Source organism: Sylvia atricapilla, chromosome 26, assembly GCF_009819655.1.
Source record: "Sylvia atricapilla isolate bSylAtr1 chromosome 26, bSylAtr1.pri, whole genome shotgun sequence".
Taxonomy (NCBI): Eukaryota; Metazoa; Chordata; class Aves; order Passeriformes; family Sylviidae; genus Sylvia; species Sylvia atricapilla.
The window spans coordinates 3,443,248-3,461,561 of record NC_089165.1 but is presented as its reverse complement, the minus strand read 5'-3'; the positions used below and the strand labels follow the sequence as shown (position 1 = coordinate 3,461,561).

The 18,314-nt window shown below is 57.4% G+C and overlaps 2 protein-coding genes across 2 annotated transcripts in view; one reads left to right on the top strand and one right to left on the bottom strand.

Moving 5' to 3' along the window:
- The window catches only part of THOP1 (thimet oligopeptidase 1), a 319,814-nt gene that overhangs the window by 134,872 nt on the left and 166,628 nt on the right, over window positions 1-18,314 (top strand). The window lies entirely within an intron of this gene.
- Window positions 8,059-18,314, bottom strand: part of EFNA2 (ephrin A2) — a 39,100-nt gene continuing 28,844 nt past the window's right edge. Inside the window, exons 2-4 of the mRNA XM_066336103.1 lie at window positions 12,380-12,669; window positions 10,307-10,372; window positions 8,059-9,051 (exon numbers count right to left, since the gene is read on the bottom strand). Of these exons, the coding sequence (XP_066192200.1) occupies window positions 8,930-9,051; window positions 10,307-10,372; window positions 12,380-12,669 (478 nt within the window). The 3' untranslated portion in view covers window positions 8,059-8,929. The remainder of the gene's footprint in view (window positions 9,052-10,306; window positions 10,373-12,379; window positions 12,670-18,314) is intronic.

Sequence of the window (18,314 nt, the reverse complement as noted above, 5' to 3'; positions counted from 1 at the left end):
TTTTTTTGAGCCCCCCAGCACCGGAGCCGGTCCCAGGGTGACCCCCCCGCCCCTCCCGGCCGTCCCCACCCCGGCCACGGCCTCTCCCCGCCTGGCTGACTCTCCATACAGTTCCCATTTCACTCCTAATCTCCCCTCTTAGTTTTTAATCCCCTCTCTCCTCCCAGGCTGCCTTTCCCTGTCCTCCCTCGCCTCCTCTCCTTCCCTCTCCCTTCGCCTCCCCCTCCCCGCAAGACAAATTACCCTTAATGATATGCTGAAGGCCATGACACCCATGTTGTCTCTTTGTCATCCTTCGCGGTGCAGCGTGAAAAGATAATACAAACCGCGGCACTTATCTACAATTGAGCGCCAAGACAACCTGCTAATCCCTTAATAACGCGGCGCCGGCCCCACGGCTGCGCTCCCGCCGCTGAATGCCAAATCGGCCAAATCGCCGCCGCTGCCAGCGCCCGCGGCCCGGCTCGGGGTGCCCCGGACCGCGGCGGGGACGTGGTGCCACCGAACGGGGGGAAAAAAATCGGTGCTGGAGTCAAAAGGTGCGGGGAGAGAACTGCCGCGGGCGGTGGAAAAAGGCGGGGGGATAATCGGCGACGGATGGGTGCAAAAAAGGTTGATGGGGAAATGGGGGAAAAGCCTCGATAAATGGGTAAAGAAAGATAAGGAGATGGTGTGATTGAGTGGTAGAGGATGGGGGTGGGATCATCAATAAATGGTGCAAAGTGTTGGGGAGATCCTCAAGAAATGGACCCAAAAGGATGTGGTGATGGAGTCGTTGAGTGGCAGAGGATGCGGGGATAATCATCTATAAATGGGTGCAAAAGGTTGAGGAAATGGGGCAAAATCTTGGATGAATGGGTGAAAAAGGATCCGGTGATGGCATCATCGAGTGGCAGAGGATGGGGGGAAAATCCTTAATAAAGGGATCCACAGGATGCAGTGATAGGATCATTGAGGGGCAGAGGATGGGGATAAATCCCCTGTAAATGGACCTAAAAGGTTGGGGAGATGGGGGGAAATTCTCGATACATGGATCCAGAGGATGCACTGATGGGACCAGGAAGTGGCAGAGGATGGGGGGGAAATTCTCAATAAATGGATCCAGAGGATGGATGCAGCGCTGGGAGTGGGAACATGGGATGAGTTCCAGCTCCGAGGGGGAAGAGGCCGGATCCCTGAGGGCCCCATCCTGATCACCATGCTGGTGCCCATGGAAAACCCGTCCCAGATGGCTGATCCCTGTCCAGCTGCAACCTGCAGGACATCTGGGCACATCTGGGCATCCCAGAGGGGTTTGTGCCTGGCGTCCAGCCCCCGGGATCCCAACAGTCGAGTGGAAATGTGGTTCCAATGACAGCCCCACGGGGAAAGGTGTGACATCCCTGCAGGTGCCATCCCGAATGTGTCCCACCCCAGATGGCCGATCCCAGCACGGCACAGACTCGACGTGCACCAACATCTGGGCACATCTGGGCATCCCAGAGGGGTTTACAAGCAGTGCCCACCCCAGAAATCCCACGAGCATCGCTGCACCCAGCACGTGGCAGCCGCGATGGGGACACCGAGTGACACCGGGACACCCCCGTGTCCGTCACTCCCCAGCCCCACACCGCCCTCACGGGCAAGAATCGCTGCTTAATTTCCGGCTCCTTTTCCCCTTCCCACCCCCGCCGTGATTTACCTTTCCCCAGAGGAGCCCAAAAGCTGTAAACACACTTTTATTTGTCAGTCGTGTCCCCGCAGCCGCGCGGCTGTTGGGAAGGTAATAAATGATTCCGGTCCTCTTGGCTTGATGATGTCGGGATTAGGAGCCCTACATATTTTATGGAAACCTCTACATGATCTTCCTTGATAAATCATTTAAATAGGAGTGTCTTTTCTTGGTGTGGGATATAAAATATTTACTGGAGCGGGTGAAGGCTGTTCATCCGTGTTTACCCTCCCGCTTCCCAGCCTGGCTCTGGTGACAAACAGCTCAGCCCTTCACCGGCTCAATGGCACCTCGGCTGTGACACGGGGACAGGCTCCTTGGGGTTCAAAGCTGGGAATTTTGGGGATTTATGTGCCCCCGCAGCTGTGTTTTGTTGCAAAAAGAAGTGATTTTGGTGCAGTGTCAGGGCATCCTTCCCATAGCGCCCACCAGCCCCATGCCATGGTGTGTTGGCCCCGGCGTGACCAGCTCCAACCTGCAAAACCGGGGTCCTCACCAGGATGGGAGATCTGTAAACGGGAATTTCGAGGATTTATGGCTCCCCTCACCTGCATTTTTTAGCAAAAAGAAGTGATTTTGGTGCAGCACCAGAGCACCCTCCCTGTGGCACCCACCAGCCCCGCGCTGTGCCACCCACGGCAGGACCAGCTCCAGCGGCAAAATCAGAATGGCCACAAGGATAGGAGCTCACTAAGGGGAATTTCTGGGATGAACACATTCCCTCAGCTGCATTTTGTTGCAAGAAGTGATTTTGGTCCAGCACCCCAGACCATCCTCCCTGCAGCACCCACCAGCCCCACTGCCAGGGGATGTTTTCCATCAGCTCCAACCCTCAAAACCGGGGTTCTCCAGCATCTCCCACATTCTCGGGGAGGCGGCAGACCCCCCCTCATCCCCACCTCCAGCCCCGGCAGCCTCCGCAGCAGCGTCCCGCTCCCCTCTCCATTAGCATTCATGGCAATTCTTTTCATTTGTTACCTGGTAGGGGAATGAAAACACGTTGTTCCCCGCAGCGGGGGGTTTCCTACGGCGAGCCCCAACTTTTCAATCATTCCTTGGCAGCGCCGTGGCAGAGCGCGGCCCCCCTCTGCCCCCCGGGCAGGAGCCGCCGCTATTAAAAGGCTCACCCAGGGGCATGTATTTTCCATAAGACGCCGTGTACATGCTGTGCAACATTCAGGAGGATCATGCTGGAGCAATTGGTCCGGATATAATGCCGGTTTACCTTGCGAGAGAAGAGCTCCGAGGGGAATGGATGCTCTCGCTCCGTGCCTGGGGGAGAGAAATCGCTCCCCGGCAAAGCTCGGGGCCAGGATGCTCGGCACCAGGTCCCTGGCTGACGGCAGCCAAACCGGGCTTGGAACGGGGGCAAAAGCACAGGGAAGGTGGCCTGGGGGTGGGGTAGGTGCTGTGACCTCCCGAGGTGCCCTCACCCATCGCATCCGCGGGATATCGGGAAGAAATCCCTCTCTGTAAAGGTGGTGAGGCACTGGAAAGGATTTCCCAGAGAAACTGTGGCTGCACCATCCCTGGAAGTGTCCGGGGTCAGGTTAGACCGGGCTTGGAGCAACCTGGGATAGTGGAAGGTGTCCCTGTCCATGCCAGGGCTGGAACGAGATGGGCTTTAATGCCCCTTCCCACCCAAACCAGTGTGGGATTTGCTGATTCGATGATTCCCAGGAATCCTCCGCGGACGGGGGGGCTGCAGCAGCCCCCTCCCACCCTTCCACCACCCTCCTCTCGCCGGGGGTGGGGAGAATTAACAGCTGAACAAAACCAAATGTCCAGCGGCCTGAAAAGTCCCATTTCCTACCCCGCGGACGGCGCGGAGAGAGCGGCCACGGCTGAGCACAATGACACACCCGCCCGGGCCGGCTCCTGCAAATCCATGGCCACAAAAAAGGGCCGGGGGTCTGTCACCTGCCTCCCCCCGCAAACCCCCCGCCCACCGGGGCCCAGCATCCCGGTTTCCCCGGGAGGCAGCGGCTGGGAGCCGGTGTTTCCTCCTCTCCTCCCCGCTCTGCTCTCCCGCGCTGTTTCCATAAATCATCCCCCGCTCTGGGATTCTCCAGGTGCTCCGCAGCTGGCAGCTTGTTCCAGGAGCGCTGCTGCTTGTACCGCTTGTACCTATCAGGAGATAAGGTTGGGAGGAGAGAGAGGAGGGATGGCCGGGCAGGCGGGGAGGGGACGGCGGTGACAGCTGGAGAGGACACAGGCCCGGGAGGGACATCCCGCATCCCTCTGCCAGCTGGATCCGGGGCAGGAGCCGCGGCCGGAGCTGCTGGAGGGACGAGACGGAGCCCGGGAGGTGCCGGTGAGCCCGCGGTGAGCACACGGGGCGTCGTGGGGTCCTGTGTGGGAGGGGACAGGGGCACGCAGGGATGAGCCCCCAGCCCTGCTGCAGGGCTCCGAGGGGGCCGGTGGCCACTGTGCCCATCTCAGTGGCCACTGTGCCAGCTCCATCCAGGAGCCCTGCAGCACCCACCAGCCCCTGCACAGGCACAACGCCATGGGGGACTCAGGGTGGCAAGGGGACAGCCTGGTCACTGGGAATTCATTTCAACGGAGCAAATTCAAGCTGGATGCAGGAGAAAAATTGATTTTTATCCCAGGATGTTGCCAGCTCCCTGCTCTGCCTCCCCCGGGGAGGGCTTGGCCTCGTGGTGAACCTGCCTGTGGTACACAATGCCCCCGACACAGCGGCATCCCTGCTGGAACAGGCACCTCTGAGGCACAAAGAGGGAAAATCCCTCTGGAAAGGCCAGCAGGGATGGGACCTGCCCGGCTGAATGTCCCTGGAGTGAGGACCAGGGGAAGGGAAGGAAACTCGGGACATTCCTGAGCCTCCTCACGGTGCAAACCTGGATCACAACACGGGCACCGTGGGAGCTGCACCCCATGGTGCTCTCCACAGCTGGAATTCTGCACCAGCTGGGATATTCCATGGGCCAGTGGAGCACAGAGCACCCACTGTCTCCAGGGGATTAAACGAAAAAAAACAAAACCTGATTAATGCTGAAATGCTGAAAAGGAGCAAGGAGCAGCAGGAGCGGAGGTGTGAGAACTGTGCGCTGTGGGATCACCACCAGGCTCGGGATCCCAAAGGTCCGAGTGCCTTTGCTCTGGAGCAGGTGGGGAGCAGGAGGTCACCTCCCAGCCTGACCCCACGGAATCAGCCCCAGTTATCACTTGGAATGAGTCAGCTCCACTCACGCTCTGACACTGGGGATCCCGCAGCCCAACAGGATCCAGCACACGGAGCATCCAGCCCCAGCCCAGCTCTCCATCACTCCTCACATCAACCCCCGATGCCTCTGCACAAGAGACAGGCTCTAAATGATCCATTCAGGCCCTAAAGCCCCACGACTCCATTCATTAATTACCAACGATGATCTGTCTCAGCCTCGCTGCTTGCCCGTTCGCTATTTTTACCTCCCTATTTCCAACTCTCGGCGTTAAAAAAGTCATGAGCCGGAGTCTCAGAAAAACCTCCTGAGCGGGTCTAAAAATTCACTTTTTGGTCAATCCCTGCCAGGCTCTTTCCCTGGGGGTTCCCTCTGACGGAGCAGTGGCAGGGCTGGCGGTGACAGCGGAGCTGGAGGTGGCACCCACGTCCCCGGCGGTGGGTGGCATCGCTCCCGCTCCTGGCACACATACGGCCCTTATTAAAAAGCAAAATTAGTCTTTCACCCTCTGGTGGCAAAACTTCAGAGCTCGGATCAGCTGTGGGAGCCTCAATTAATTACCAGCGGGTTGTTCCTATTGCTGCTAATTATGCTGGAAGAGGCAGAAAATGCCAGGAAAGGAGCGCAGGCCGCTCCGAAAAAGTTTAGGATTTAAGGAAAAAAAACCAGCAGAGGCAGAGGATGGTCGTGATGCCACCTCAGAGCAGCTTGTCCTGGCTTTGGTGGCCTGCCAGGATGTCACCTGTTGCTGTCCCATTCCTGGGGAAACTGAGGCAGCGGCAGGTGAAGAGCCGCGCCTGCGGGAGCTGCCAGCCCTGAGCGCCCACCCGCCAGGCAGCCTCGCCTCTCATAATTAAGTACTATCAACAATTGCATATTAATTAATTTAATATCCATTATTATTAATTAACAGGGTAATTAAATCCTTCCCGTAATTAACGCACCACCCAGCAGAGAGGTCTGGCTGCAGAGCCCTGGTGTACCAAGGGAAAGGGGCTGCACAGGGAGCAGGGACAGTCCCCCCTGGAGCCAGACCCCTCTGGGGACACAACCCTGGACACCCCCCAGAGGGGACACGGAGCCGCACGGAGAGGGAAAAGTGATTCCTCAAAGCAAGGGCCTCACACGACATTTATTTGTATTTTATTATAAAAAAATACAGAATCCAAATGGGAGGGTGAGAGATCCGGTTTACCATCAGCACGACGTCGAGGACGAAAGCGGAAATGTCGAAGGACGGAGCGAGGCGCGACGGGGACCAGCACAGGGGGGGGACAGCGCCGAGGGCAGGGGGGGCTGCTCCAGGGGACCCCCCCAGCCCTCCCCCACCGCCGCCTCCGTCCTTCCACTCTCCCACAGTCGCTGTACACAATATAGATATTTATATATATAATCTATATATATATAAAACACAGACCGAAGGCCAGGCGGGTGCTGCCGGCTCCCCGGCGGGTGCCCCCCGCATCCCCCCCCATAAACACAATGCTTTTGTCACCTTCGGGAACCACGACCTGGTCTGGACACACGGGACAGGGACAGGGACGGCAGGGAATGCGACTTTTTTTTTTTTCAATTATGGTTTTTTGATTTTTTTTTTTGGTAATTTTCTTTTTTTTTTTTTTTTTTTAGTTTTTTTCCCGTTTCTTTTTTTTTTTTTTTTTTTTTTTTTTTGGATGGTCGAGATGAGCTTATTGCAAGATTCCAGCTTCCTAGTCTAAAAAATAAAAATAAAATAAAAATAAGATAAACCCTTCCATAAAATCCATTCTCAACAATACATAAAAAAAACCGCTCACAGTATAGCGCTGTATGTACAGGGACGGAGCCCCCCCGGGAAGGGACAGGATCCACTCAGAATGGGGGGGCTTCAGCCAGGTCTGAGCCCATCTCTGGCATCCCCCAGGACCACCGACCCCCCTGGGAATAGGGGGGTTCTGTGGGATGGGCACAGGACCCTCCCCAAGGTGGGACAGCCCCAGATTTAAGGCGAGGAGGGGTCACACCCTGGGGCTGTGGGGTGACCCCTCGCTGGGGATCTGCCACCCCTGGGGTGTCAGAGGGCCAACCTCGGATTGGGGGTTTGAGGGAGGGGTTCAATTATTAATGCAAAGGAAAAGGGAAAAATCCCCAAGCCCAGACCCAGAACGTCGGGGGACAATGGGGGAGCACCAGGAAAGTCCCACACGCAGTGCCAGCCCCCCGTGGGGGCTCCCGTACCCCCAAGGCATCGGGGGGACAAGGAGCAGGGTGGAGGAGGAAAATCCATGGCACGCACTCCTCCCACCCCGGCGCTGGCCAAACGCCCTCGGAGCAATGCCCACGGCTGGGCGAGCCCGGCCTGCCGGCTCCCAGCTCCTGGCGGTGCTCCCCGTGCCAGCCGGCCATTCCCAGTGCGCCCAGTGCCGGCCACTGGCACTGCCAGCCCTTCCCAGTGCTCCCAGTGCCGGCCACTGGCAGTGCCAGCCCTTCCCAGTGCTCCCAGTGCCGGCCATTGGCACTGCCAGCCCTTCCCAGTGCTCCCAGTGCTGGCCACTGGCACTGCCAGCCCTTCCCGGTGCTCCCAGTGCTGGCCACTGGCAGTGCCAGCCCTTCCCGGTGTTCCCAGTGCTGGCCACTGGCACTGCCAGCCCTTCCCAGTGCTCCCAGTGCTGGCCACTGGCAGTGCCAGCCCTTCCCAGTGCTCCCAGTCCCGGCCACTGGCAGTGCCAGCCCTTCCCAGTGCTCCCAGTCCCGGCCACTGGCAGTGCCAGCCATTCCCGGTGTTCCCAGTGCCGGCCACTGGCAGTGCCAGCCCTTCCCAGTGCTCCCAGTGCTGGCCACTGGCAGTGCCAGCCCTTCCCATTGCTCCCAGTGCCAGCCACTGGCAGTGCCAGCCATTCCCAGTGCTCCCAGTGCCAGCCATTAACACTGCCAGCCCTTCCCAGTGCTCCCAGTGCCAGCCACTGGCAGTGCCAGCCATTCCCAGTGCTCCCAGTGCCAGCCATTAACACTGCCAGCCCTTCCCAGTGCTCCCAGTGCCAGCTGTCTGAAGTGCCAGTTGTCCCCGGTGCTCTCCGTGCCCGTGGCCACTCGGAGGTCCCGGTGCTGGCCGTTCCTGCTGCTCCCTGTGCCCGGTGTCCCTGGGGCTCTCCACGCTGGCCACTCCCTGCTCTCCACGCCGGCCATCCTCGGTGCTCCCCGTGCTGCTGGACATTCCCAGTGCTCTCCACGCCGGCCATCCCAGTGCTCCCAGTCTCAGCTGACCATTCCCGGTGCTCTCCGTGCCGGCTATCCCAGTGTCCCCACGCCAGCTGTCCTCAGTGCTCCATCCAGTTTCCTTTGCTGCTCACGGAGCCACCCCAGTGTCCCATGGGGACGGCGGTGACACCCGTGGCATGAGCGGAGGGGACAGGGTGAACCCCCGGGCGCTCAGAGGGGGCTGTGTCTGTCCAGGCCCCCCGTGCCCGGGGCAGGGGGTGGCGGGTCCGGCTCTGTGACGTCCTGTGGCCAGGCTGGGAAGGAGTCCGTGACCATGGAGCCGGTGACACCATCGCTGTGTCCGGTGCTCCCGGTGGCTCTGCCCACGGTGGGGACAATGGGGACTCAGCAGGGACCTGAGCCCAGCCCGTGTAGGTCAGTCTGGCACCAGAGGAACCCAACAGGAACAACTCAACAAATAAAAATAAAAATATCTTTTCTTTCAAAAAAAACCCAAAACAAAATGAAAAAAAAAACAAACCCAAAGACAAAAAGAAAAAAAAAAAAACAACGGACGAGGACTCTGTATTTGGTCTAGAAATGTAAAAAGCAACGCCCCACCGGGACAGCAGGAGCTGCAGGGCGGGGATGGAAATCGGGATCCATCCCCCGGGACAGCCCGGCACCGCTCCCGGCGGGACGGCCGTGCCACGGCGGGGACTTCAGGCAGGCGACAGAATCCTCGCCGGCAGCACCGACCCTCCCTGGGCACCATCCAGGCGATTCGGGGCCGGCGGGATCCGTCCCCGGGCCGCTCCCGCCCCGCGGAGCCGCTCCCGGCGCTTCGCTGTCGGTGCTACGAGACCAGGAGCGTCCAGACGACCGGCACCACCGCCAGCGCCGCCGGCGGCACCCTGAGGCTGCAGCAGGAGTTGTTGCTGGTGAAAATGGGCTCCGGGGATTCGTAGAGGGAATCGTCTGTGGAAAAGGAAGGAGCAGAGGGAGGGTGAGGCGGTGGGGTGGTTGAGATCCAGGCTGGAAGAGGAGGCGCGGTGATGCTCGGCGTTGGGATCGGGCAGCGCTCCCATGAGCTGGGCACAGACCCCTCCTCAAATCGCAGCTTCCCCAAAAGCGCAGCCACCCTGCCACCCCCGGGGCCTGACACGGGGACATCCGAGCGTGGCGTTCCCAGGGTGGGTGAGGGCACAGGGCGCTCCGGTTCCTGCCCTTTTATCCCGGGATTACGGAGCGTTGTACCCGGGCCCCGTGTGCCACAGGCAGGTGACATCGTCCCGGGGATGGAGCCACTCGGGCCAGGGCCACCCCCTGCCCACAGCCTGGGGGTCCCGGCCAGGGCAGCCCGGAGCACACGGGGTCACACAGGGGGCACACGGGGGGACATGGGGGACACACAGGGGACAGCACAGGGGTCACACAGGGGACACACGGGACCCCATGTGGCCACTTCCTTGGCTCAGCTCACTCCAGTTTGTCACTGGATTATGGATTTTTATGGATCTGGAAGCAGGAAAAGCAGAGTCTGGTCCCACATGGGGATGCTCCAACACTCCAACCCCCTGTCCCCCGCAATTCCAGAGGGTCCCTCGTGCTGCGATGAGGTTTCCAGACTCATCCCAGGGCCAGACCCAGTCGAGGGGTGCTCCCTCAGGGACCTCCCACTATCCCCAGGCTCAGTCTCTCTCCCCCTTCCCTTCCCCTCCGCAAGACGGAACAAAATCCCAATATTATTAAAATACTAAAAAATAATATCGGGAGAGATTTTTTTTTTCCCTCGCCTCATCCTGAAGGGAACATGATGAGTTTTTACAGATGGTTCCGTTATGTTAGGTTTTATTCTAAAGCCACCAAAGGAAAGGAGGCGAGAGCCATCGGTTACCCGGTGACATTCCGCTGTCCCCGGGGAGAGACGCTGCCATTTGCTAATTACACGTTAACAGGAGAAGAAAATTATTAATTTGTTTTTTTAAATGGCTGATTTATGCGAGTCGGAAAAGTAGCCACTGAGCAGGGATAATTATTGTTATTCATTTTATATATTATTTTTTTCCCCCTATCTCTCTGTCTGGACAGTGCTGATGGCTCCAACAGAGCTGAGAGTCTCTGTCCCCATCCCTGTCACCAATGGGGTGGTACCCAAAGGCCACCACTCATCCCCAACCCATGGGGCAGGACTTGGGGACCCCCCCAGGGACCCCCCAAACCTCTCACTTACTTGTTGGCCGAACATAAACCTTCAGCTTCAGGCAGGGCCTGTCCACCGTGTTCGGGGGGGACGCGGCTGCGGGACGAAAAGGGGACAAAGGGGGTGGGTTGTGGGGACAGTGGCAAAATGAGGGTCAAGGCTCTGAATAAAAATAATAAACATTGGGAGAAAGGGAGGAATTTCAGAAATTATTGGGGTGATACTTCCTCTCAGGAGGAGAAAATGGGATTATTATATATATATATATATATAAGATATTTAATTTTAATTTTATATAGATAAAAAGAGATTTAATTTGAATTTAATTTTCTCTTTCTCTTTTTTTTTAAATTAAAATAGGGGATTTTTTACCCTTCCCTACTTCTTTCCATTTTGGCACTTCACCCCATGGAGAGAAGGAGAAGGTGCTGAGCTGAGCTGGACCCTGAGCATCCCAACTCCTCCATCCCAATTCCATCCCAGCTCCTCCAGGAATGCTGCCAATCTTCCATGAGGTTGGGGTTGTTTTTTTTTTTTACCCTCCCATTTTCTTTTCCTTTTTGGCGCTGCACCCCACGGGATGGGGGGAAGGAGAAAGTGCTGAGTGGCACCACGGGCATCCCATCCCACAGAACCCCATCCCACGGAATCCTGTGCCACACAGTCCCGTCCCAAAGCATCCCAACCCACAGAATTCCATCCCAGCTCCATCCCCAGGGCCAGTGTGTGCCCTTGACCCGCTCCAGAGGCTCGAGCGTGTCCCGGTGCCGGCGGGTTAATGGATTCCAATCCGTGGGCTCGAGGAGGAGGTAATTTCTTTTCTTTCATGTCTGCTAAATACGGTTCCTCAAAGAGGCATAATTTCTAATGTTCCGCATGACGGGAATTCTAACCGGGTTAGCAATGATCAGCTTCCCATTTACTCCTGTGTAATCTCTCCCTAACGACATTAAAAAATAAAAAAAAAATAAATAAAATAAAATAAAAGCGGGGAGGGAGGGTGGTGTGGTGTTGGGGAGAAGAGAGAGAGAAAGAGAGAGAGAGTTGTGGCCGCAGTTATTGCGCCGGTGACATTTTACGGGGGGGAGGAGAGAGGGGGGAAATGGTAATTTAATATAGATAAAAGGAACAAATTAAGTGGGCTGAAAACAGCTGCTTTAGGAAAAAGAGGAGGAATGATAAGGCGGAGGAGTGTGGCCGTGGCTCTGGTGGGGTTGGGGTCGCGCTGCCTCGTTTGGGGTTGGGTTTTATCCCAGCACCTGCTCCCAGCACTCCTGGGTTATTTTTCCTCTCCCTCTCCTGCTCCTGAGGATTCTCTCAGGTGGAAATTCCCTGCCAGGAGCCCTCGTCCTGTCACCAGCACCAGAGTTTCCTCCAGAGCAGGTCAGGCAGCTCAGGGGTCAGGTTTGGGTGAGAAAGGGAGCCCAGATTCGGGAGAGCACAGGGATACACGGGAGAGCTCCGGAATTACATGTGAAAACATGGGAATTACATGGGAGAGCAGAGAAATACATGTGAGAGAACAGAAATACATGGGGAACACAGGAATTACATGGGAGAGCACAGAAATACATGGGAGAGCATGGGAAAAGATGGGAGAGCATAGGACTTACATGTAAGAGCATGGACAATGTGGGAGAGCTCAGGAATTACACACAAGAACACAGGAATTCATGGGAGAGCACAGGAATATAAGTGAGATAATGGGAACACACGTGAGAGCACAGGAACATATTGGGAGAGCATAGGACTCACACAGGAGAGCATGGAAACAGGAGAGGATGGGAATTACACAGCAGAGCACAGGGATTACACAGGAGACCACGGGAATATTTTTGAGAGCACAGGAATACACAGGAGATCATGGGAACACTGCCTGGGGCTGGGGCCATTCCCAGTGCCATTCCCACTGGGATGAGACCAGTCCTGGTCACTCTCACACCCAGAGCTGTGACTCAGCCCCAGCGTAAGTTTCCACGGGATGTTTTCCCCGAGCTGGATGAATTTTGGGAGGGGAATTCTGCAGCTTTTGGAGTCACCGAGGCAAACCAAACCACCGGGACACCCCCAGCATCCTCCCAGCCCATCCCCATCCCCACTCACAGATGTAGTAATACTCGTGGCCGGGTCGGAACTCGAAGCCCAGCGAGAAGGGGGTGAAGAGCTGGAACTTCTCGGAGAACTTGAGGGGCCCGTTGGGGGAGTCGGGGCGGTTGCACTCCCAGCGCTTGAAGCCGCGCTGCCGGTGGTCGCAGGACGCGTGGCCCTCGTAGTTGACCATGTAGAGGATGTACCTCTCCATCCGCTCCGGCAGCGGCTCCTCGTAGTGAGGGCAGTAGATGTCCAGGTAGTCGTTGATGCTCACCTCCACCGTGTAGTCCCCGCGGTGGAACCTGAGGAGGAGGTGGGTCAGTGGGGCACAGACTCGTTCGCGCTCACGTTGGAATCATGGAATCACACGGTGGTTTTGGGGTGGAAGGGATCTTAAAGCTCATCTAGTCCCTGTGGGTGTTCTGGTTCTGTGCCCTGCTTGGTGTCCTGGGGTGGAACTCTGCCGAAGCTGCTCTTTTTGGGGCTAAAAATCTTCCTTGTTTTGTAGGAATGAGCCAAGGAGGATCATTCCGGGGAGATGGAGTGATCCTGGACTACAGAATCTGAGTGGGTAAGGAAGGGCAGGTGACCACAGGACCATGGGATTCCACGATGGTTTGGGCGGGAAGGACCTTAAACCCCATCCAGTCCCACCCTGCCATGGGCAGGGACACCTTCCACTGTCCCAGGTTCCTCCAAGCCCAATCCAACCTGGCCTTGGGCATTTCCAGGGATGGGGCAGCCACAGCATCTCTGGGCACCCTGTGCCGGGGCCTCCCCTCTCCGTGATCCAAGGCCTGATCCAAACCCAAAGCCCCCATTAACCTCCAGATTAACGCGGATCCTCTTTGTTTCATGCCAACAAACCAGCACTGTTTGGTAGGAAACCACACAAAAATGATTATTCCCGGCGGCGCTGGCATCACCGCAGCCCAGCACTGCAATCCCAGTGCCACTGGTGCTCTTGGCACCAATCCCCCGAGAGATTAAGGGATTAGCAGCACTGCAGAACCCCGTGGCACATGCCAGCAACCCCATTCCAACTCCTTGGGGTAGCCCCTGTGACCCCCTCCCCAAATTCCAGACCCCACAGCTGGTGGAGCTCAAGGCCAAGTTCGCCGTTCCCCCCTGACAGCTTGGCTTCCCCTCCCTGCTGAGTGAGGTTTTTCCCTAATCAGTTTAAGGTTCCCTCCATCAGGAAGCCCCCCAAAACCTCGAGGGTGACCCCACACCTCCAATGGCTGGAGGGGTCAGCACAGCCGTGGACACAGTGACCACAACCCCCTCAACCTCCCAAAGCAGCACTTTTGGGGCTCCCAAACACCCCCAAGGCTGTGGCTGCTGCTGAGGCGGCTTCAACTCATCCAGAAACACCCCAAAAGTGCATCCCCATCCCTGCAGAGGGGATGGTGGCACAGAGTGACCCCAAAAAGAGAAGGAGGGGAAGGAGGGAGGTGGTGTGGGGAGGGGGACGGTCCTGCAGCCCCCCTCCAGCTCATTACCTGCCTCATAAGCTCTCTGATCACACAGGGAACGTGCTAATTAAGGAGCAGGGTTTCTCCCTCTCCTTCCCTCTCCTTTCCCGAGCCAGTTGTGCCAACCCTGCCCCTGGCAAGGTAACATTGGAAAATGTAAAATTAATACAAAGGGCTGGAATTTACTGGGAAACAATTTTCAAACGCGGGGAGAACAATAAAAAATATTTAAAGAAAAAACCAACAAAAAAACCTTCCTCTCGCTGCCTTTTATTTAAAAAAATTATTTATTTTAATGATCGTTACTAAAGCCCAAGCAAAGGCGAGGGGGGGCCCCACGTATCAGGGGAATAATAATATTAATTATTATTATATTTTGGAGAAAAACTCACTTCGAGGGCCTTTGCCTGCCTGACAAATTGCTGAATTAAGGCTGATTAAAGGTGATTAATGGCCCAGACAGAGACGGGTGTGGGAGGGGCTGTGGGGAGGGGTCACCCTCCTTTGGGTGAGGGGGTCTGTGGGGACCCTCAGCAGGGTGCACCCCACTCTCCATGGGCTTCTGGGCTCCCCCAGTGCATCCCAGTCTGATGCTATGGGATGGAGATGATGCCAGCACTGGAGCCACAGGATGGGATTGATGCCACAGGATGGGATTGATGCCATGGGACTGGGACGATGCCACGGGGTGGGGATGATGCCACGGGGTGGGATTGATGCCATGGGATGGGATTGATACCATGGGATTGAGATGATGCCATGGGATTGGGATGATCCCAGCACTCAGCATAACACCATGGATGGGGATGATCCCAGCACCAGGGCCACTGCCATGGGATGGGAATGATGTCATGGGATGGGGATGATGCCACGGCCATGGTCGGTGTCACAGGATGAGGATGATGCCATGGGATGGGGATGAGCTTATGGGATGATCCCATCACCAGGGATGAGGCCATGGGATGAGGACAATTCCAGCACCAGGGATGATGGCACCAGATGGGGATGATGCCATGGGACAGAGATGATCCCATGACCAGGGATGTGCCCCAGGACAACCCACGGCCAGGCAGCACACGCTCCATGGACACTCTGGCTCTGGAGCTCCATGTTCTCACCCTCCTGCCCCGTGGGGCCCCAGCACAGGACACGTCACCCACAGAGCCTGGCTCCATCAGGTTTATCAGGTTTGATAAATCAACAACATCCCAGCACTGTGACACCCCTGCCCCTTCCAAAACAGCGGCAAAAATCCATCGGAGGGAAATTGTCCAGAATGAAAAGCCCCTTTGGCAGTACCCAACCCGTGTCCCCACACCACGCCGGGCAGGGTGACATCTCCACGCTGGAAACACATTGGCTTCCCAAGTTTTTACCTCTTGGATATTCACTGTGGAGGGGAAAAACCCTCCTGAGAGGAGAGGCACCTGCAGATGGAGACCACTGGCCCCTGCAGAGTCAACCAGGAGAGCAAATCCCACACCCAAACCCTGGTCCAGTGCCTCAGTTTCCCCTCTGAGCTCCAGCAGCACCCTCCCAAAATCCCCAAATTCAGGCAGCGACCCAGCACGGGAACAAAGCGGATTTGTCTCTCTACACCCTGCGAGACCAGCCAGTGTCCCAAGGGTTAAATAATTCAGATTTTTCTTTCCTGAACAGCTTGAAAAGAGATATGATTGCGCCCGCTGGAATACGGGGAGGGGGGAGATATTATGGATGGAAAAGAGCTATTTAAGCTGAGGAACGGTGTTGGCACATAAACAAATGGGTATAAACCAGCCATGAATAAATTGAGGCTGGAAATTAGGAGGTTTGGAACCACTGGGGGCCAGTCAGGGCTCAAGGGGGCAGAGGGGCGAGGGGGGGACTGGGGCAGGGGGGCCAGGTATGGGGTCCCCCCGCTCCAAGGGCACCCGTCCTTGCGGGGCCAGGCGCTGAGAGACTTAAAATCTCCCTTCCGCTTTCATCTCCCGAAATCTCCTTCATTCAAATAGTCACAGCGTGATCAGGAGTAATAAGCCTATTACAGAGCAAAATAAAACACAGCAGCTCCCCCCCAACCCCCCCAAACCAGCCCCCAACCCCCCCGGCCCTCCCGCCCTCTTTGGGGCTATTAAACACAACCCGATGGAAATTCAGCTGAGGAGCTGCCAATGTCAACCCCCCTCAGCTCCTCCAGCCCTGCAAGGTGTCCCCCCGCTCAGGAAATGGGGACAAAGCGGCTCCAGGCGCGAGGGGGGTGGCAGGGAAGGGTCCCCAGGGCGCAGGCGCCCACCGACCCCTTCCAGCGGCTCCTTTCTGCATTAATCCTGTTGCTCGGCTGGTGCCTGGCATGTCCGTGGCCGGCAATGGACTTCACGCCGGGAACGTTTAAGCCGGTTTTCCATCTGTTTCTCCCTCTCCTTGGGCAGCCGGAATCGCTGCCGAAGCCCCGAGCCCGGCGTTCATCCCGCGGGATGACAACGGCAGCACTGGGCAGGAGCCGGGCGCGGCCACCACGGGGAATTTGGGCAGTGGGCTGGTCCCAGTGTCCTGGAGGCTGATCCCTGTTCGGAGCTGGGAGGGGATGGAGCTGGAGCTGGGTGTACCTGGACACCTGTACCCATCCAGTTTTGGTCCAGCAGGTTTGGCCACCCCACAGCCCATCGCCTCATCCCACCACCCCACCAGTGCCAAGGTTGATTTCAATCGTGTTTCCAAATATTTTCCATGGCGGAGAGTGAGCATCTCCTGCACTGGCACCTCCCAAACTCCCTCCAGGCTGTGCTGGGGGATCCCAGCATCCCACCATGGCCAAGCCCTGGCGCTGGCAGGGATGAGATGACATTCAGGGGACGCCCTGTCCCCATCAACCTCAACACCGGGGATGGTGGCAGTGACAAGTCCCAGTCCCCAGAGGCTCCGGTGTTGTCCCTGGTGCCGCGGTGGGACAGAGCAGGGACAGCGTCGTGGCTCACGGAGCGCCGGTAATGCGGTCCGGAGGGACCCCGCCGTACACACAGCACCTAAATTATTTAATTTCTCCAAACTGCTGCACCTTTATAAATCATTAAAAGCTCCTTTTGATCTGTGTTAATGAGGTTTCCTGAGTGCGGGGCTGGGAAATGCTTCGGCGCCAGAAAAGCGACGCGGCTGATTAAAAAAATAAAGAGGGGGTGAGCGGGAGTGTGGGGGGCGGGACAGGCACGGGGTGGGGGGCACAGCGAGGTGGGCATGGGGCGGGGGGCACAGGGGGTCCCCAGGGCCCAGCCAGGCAGTGGAGGGCCTTTAGGGATGCCTGTCATGTTTATGCTCTTTCCCTTTCTCTTCCCCTCCCTTCCCTTTCTCTGTTTCCCTTTCCTTTCCAGCTTCCCTTTTCTCTCTCCCTTCCCCTCTTTCCTTTCCCGGAGCTTTCCAGCCAGGGAATCCCGGGAACACGCCGGTCCCATCTGCCACCACATCCCTGGGAAATGCTGGTGCCAGCCAAACCATGGGCAGGGCTGGGGCTGTTGGTCCTCTTGGTGCTCTGGGAAGCAATTCCCGCTTTGGGGAGCAGCAGGATGGGATGGAATCGCCCCGGGGTGTCACTGGGAGCCGTGGCCAGAGGCAGTGTCCGGTTCCAGCAGTGCCACCACCGGTGACCCCGTTGGTGACACCGTGGGAGCGGTGGGAGCGCCGCGGCGCCGGCCCTGACAGCTTTAATGCCGATATTTATCTCAGCTCCAAACCTCCGAGCCCGGCTCCATATTCAGGAACTCAATCACTGGGATTGGGAACGACGGTGACAGCTCCCGCCGATGGCAGCCGGGTTTGGGTTTAACATCAGCTGACAGCCCCGGAGCTGCTCCGGTCGGGGACAGGGGTGGGGACAGGGGTGGGGAAGGGGATAGACACAAGGACAGGGACAGGGATGGAGACGAGGACAAGGATAGGGATGGAGATTAGAATGTGGATAGAGACAGGGATGGGGACAGGGATGGGAATAGGGACAGAGACAGGGATGGGACAGAGCCAGGGGTGGCAGGGAGGATAGACAGGGACAGGGAGGGAGATGGGGATGGAGATAAAGACTGGCATAGGGAAAAGGAGATGGGGATGGGATTGGGGATGGGAATGGGGACAGACATGGGAACAGTGACAGAGACAGGGATGGGGTAGGGATGGAATGGGGACACAGACAGGGACAGCAGTAGGGATGGAGATGGGCACAGGGATGGGGGTGAGGACTGGGGCAGGCACTGTGGGTAATGAAAACAAATTCCATGCAGAACCAGGGGGCACTTCCCCAGCCCTGAAATCCCTGGAGCCGGTCAGGGACCAGCATCACCCCAGCTGGAGCAGGGGAGCAGCACCCCCAGCCCGGCTCAGCCTGGCGCTGCCGGAGCTCACACCTCCACTGACGGATATTTCCCTTTCCCTCCTTTTACGGTAAATGACAGAAAATCCCAGGACAGCCATCAGCCTCTGAGGTAACCTCGTCCCGCCTCGGCCGC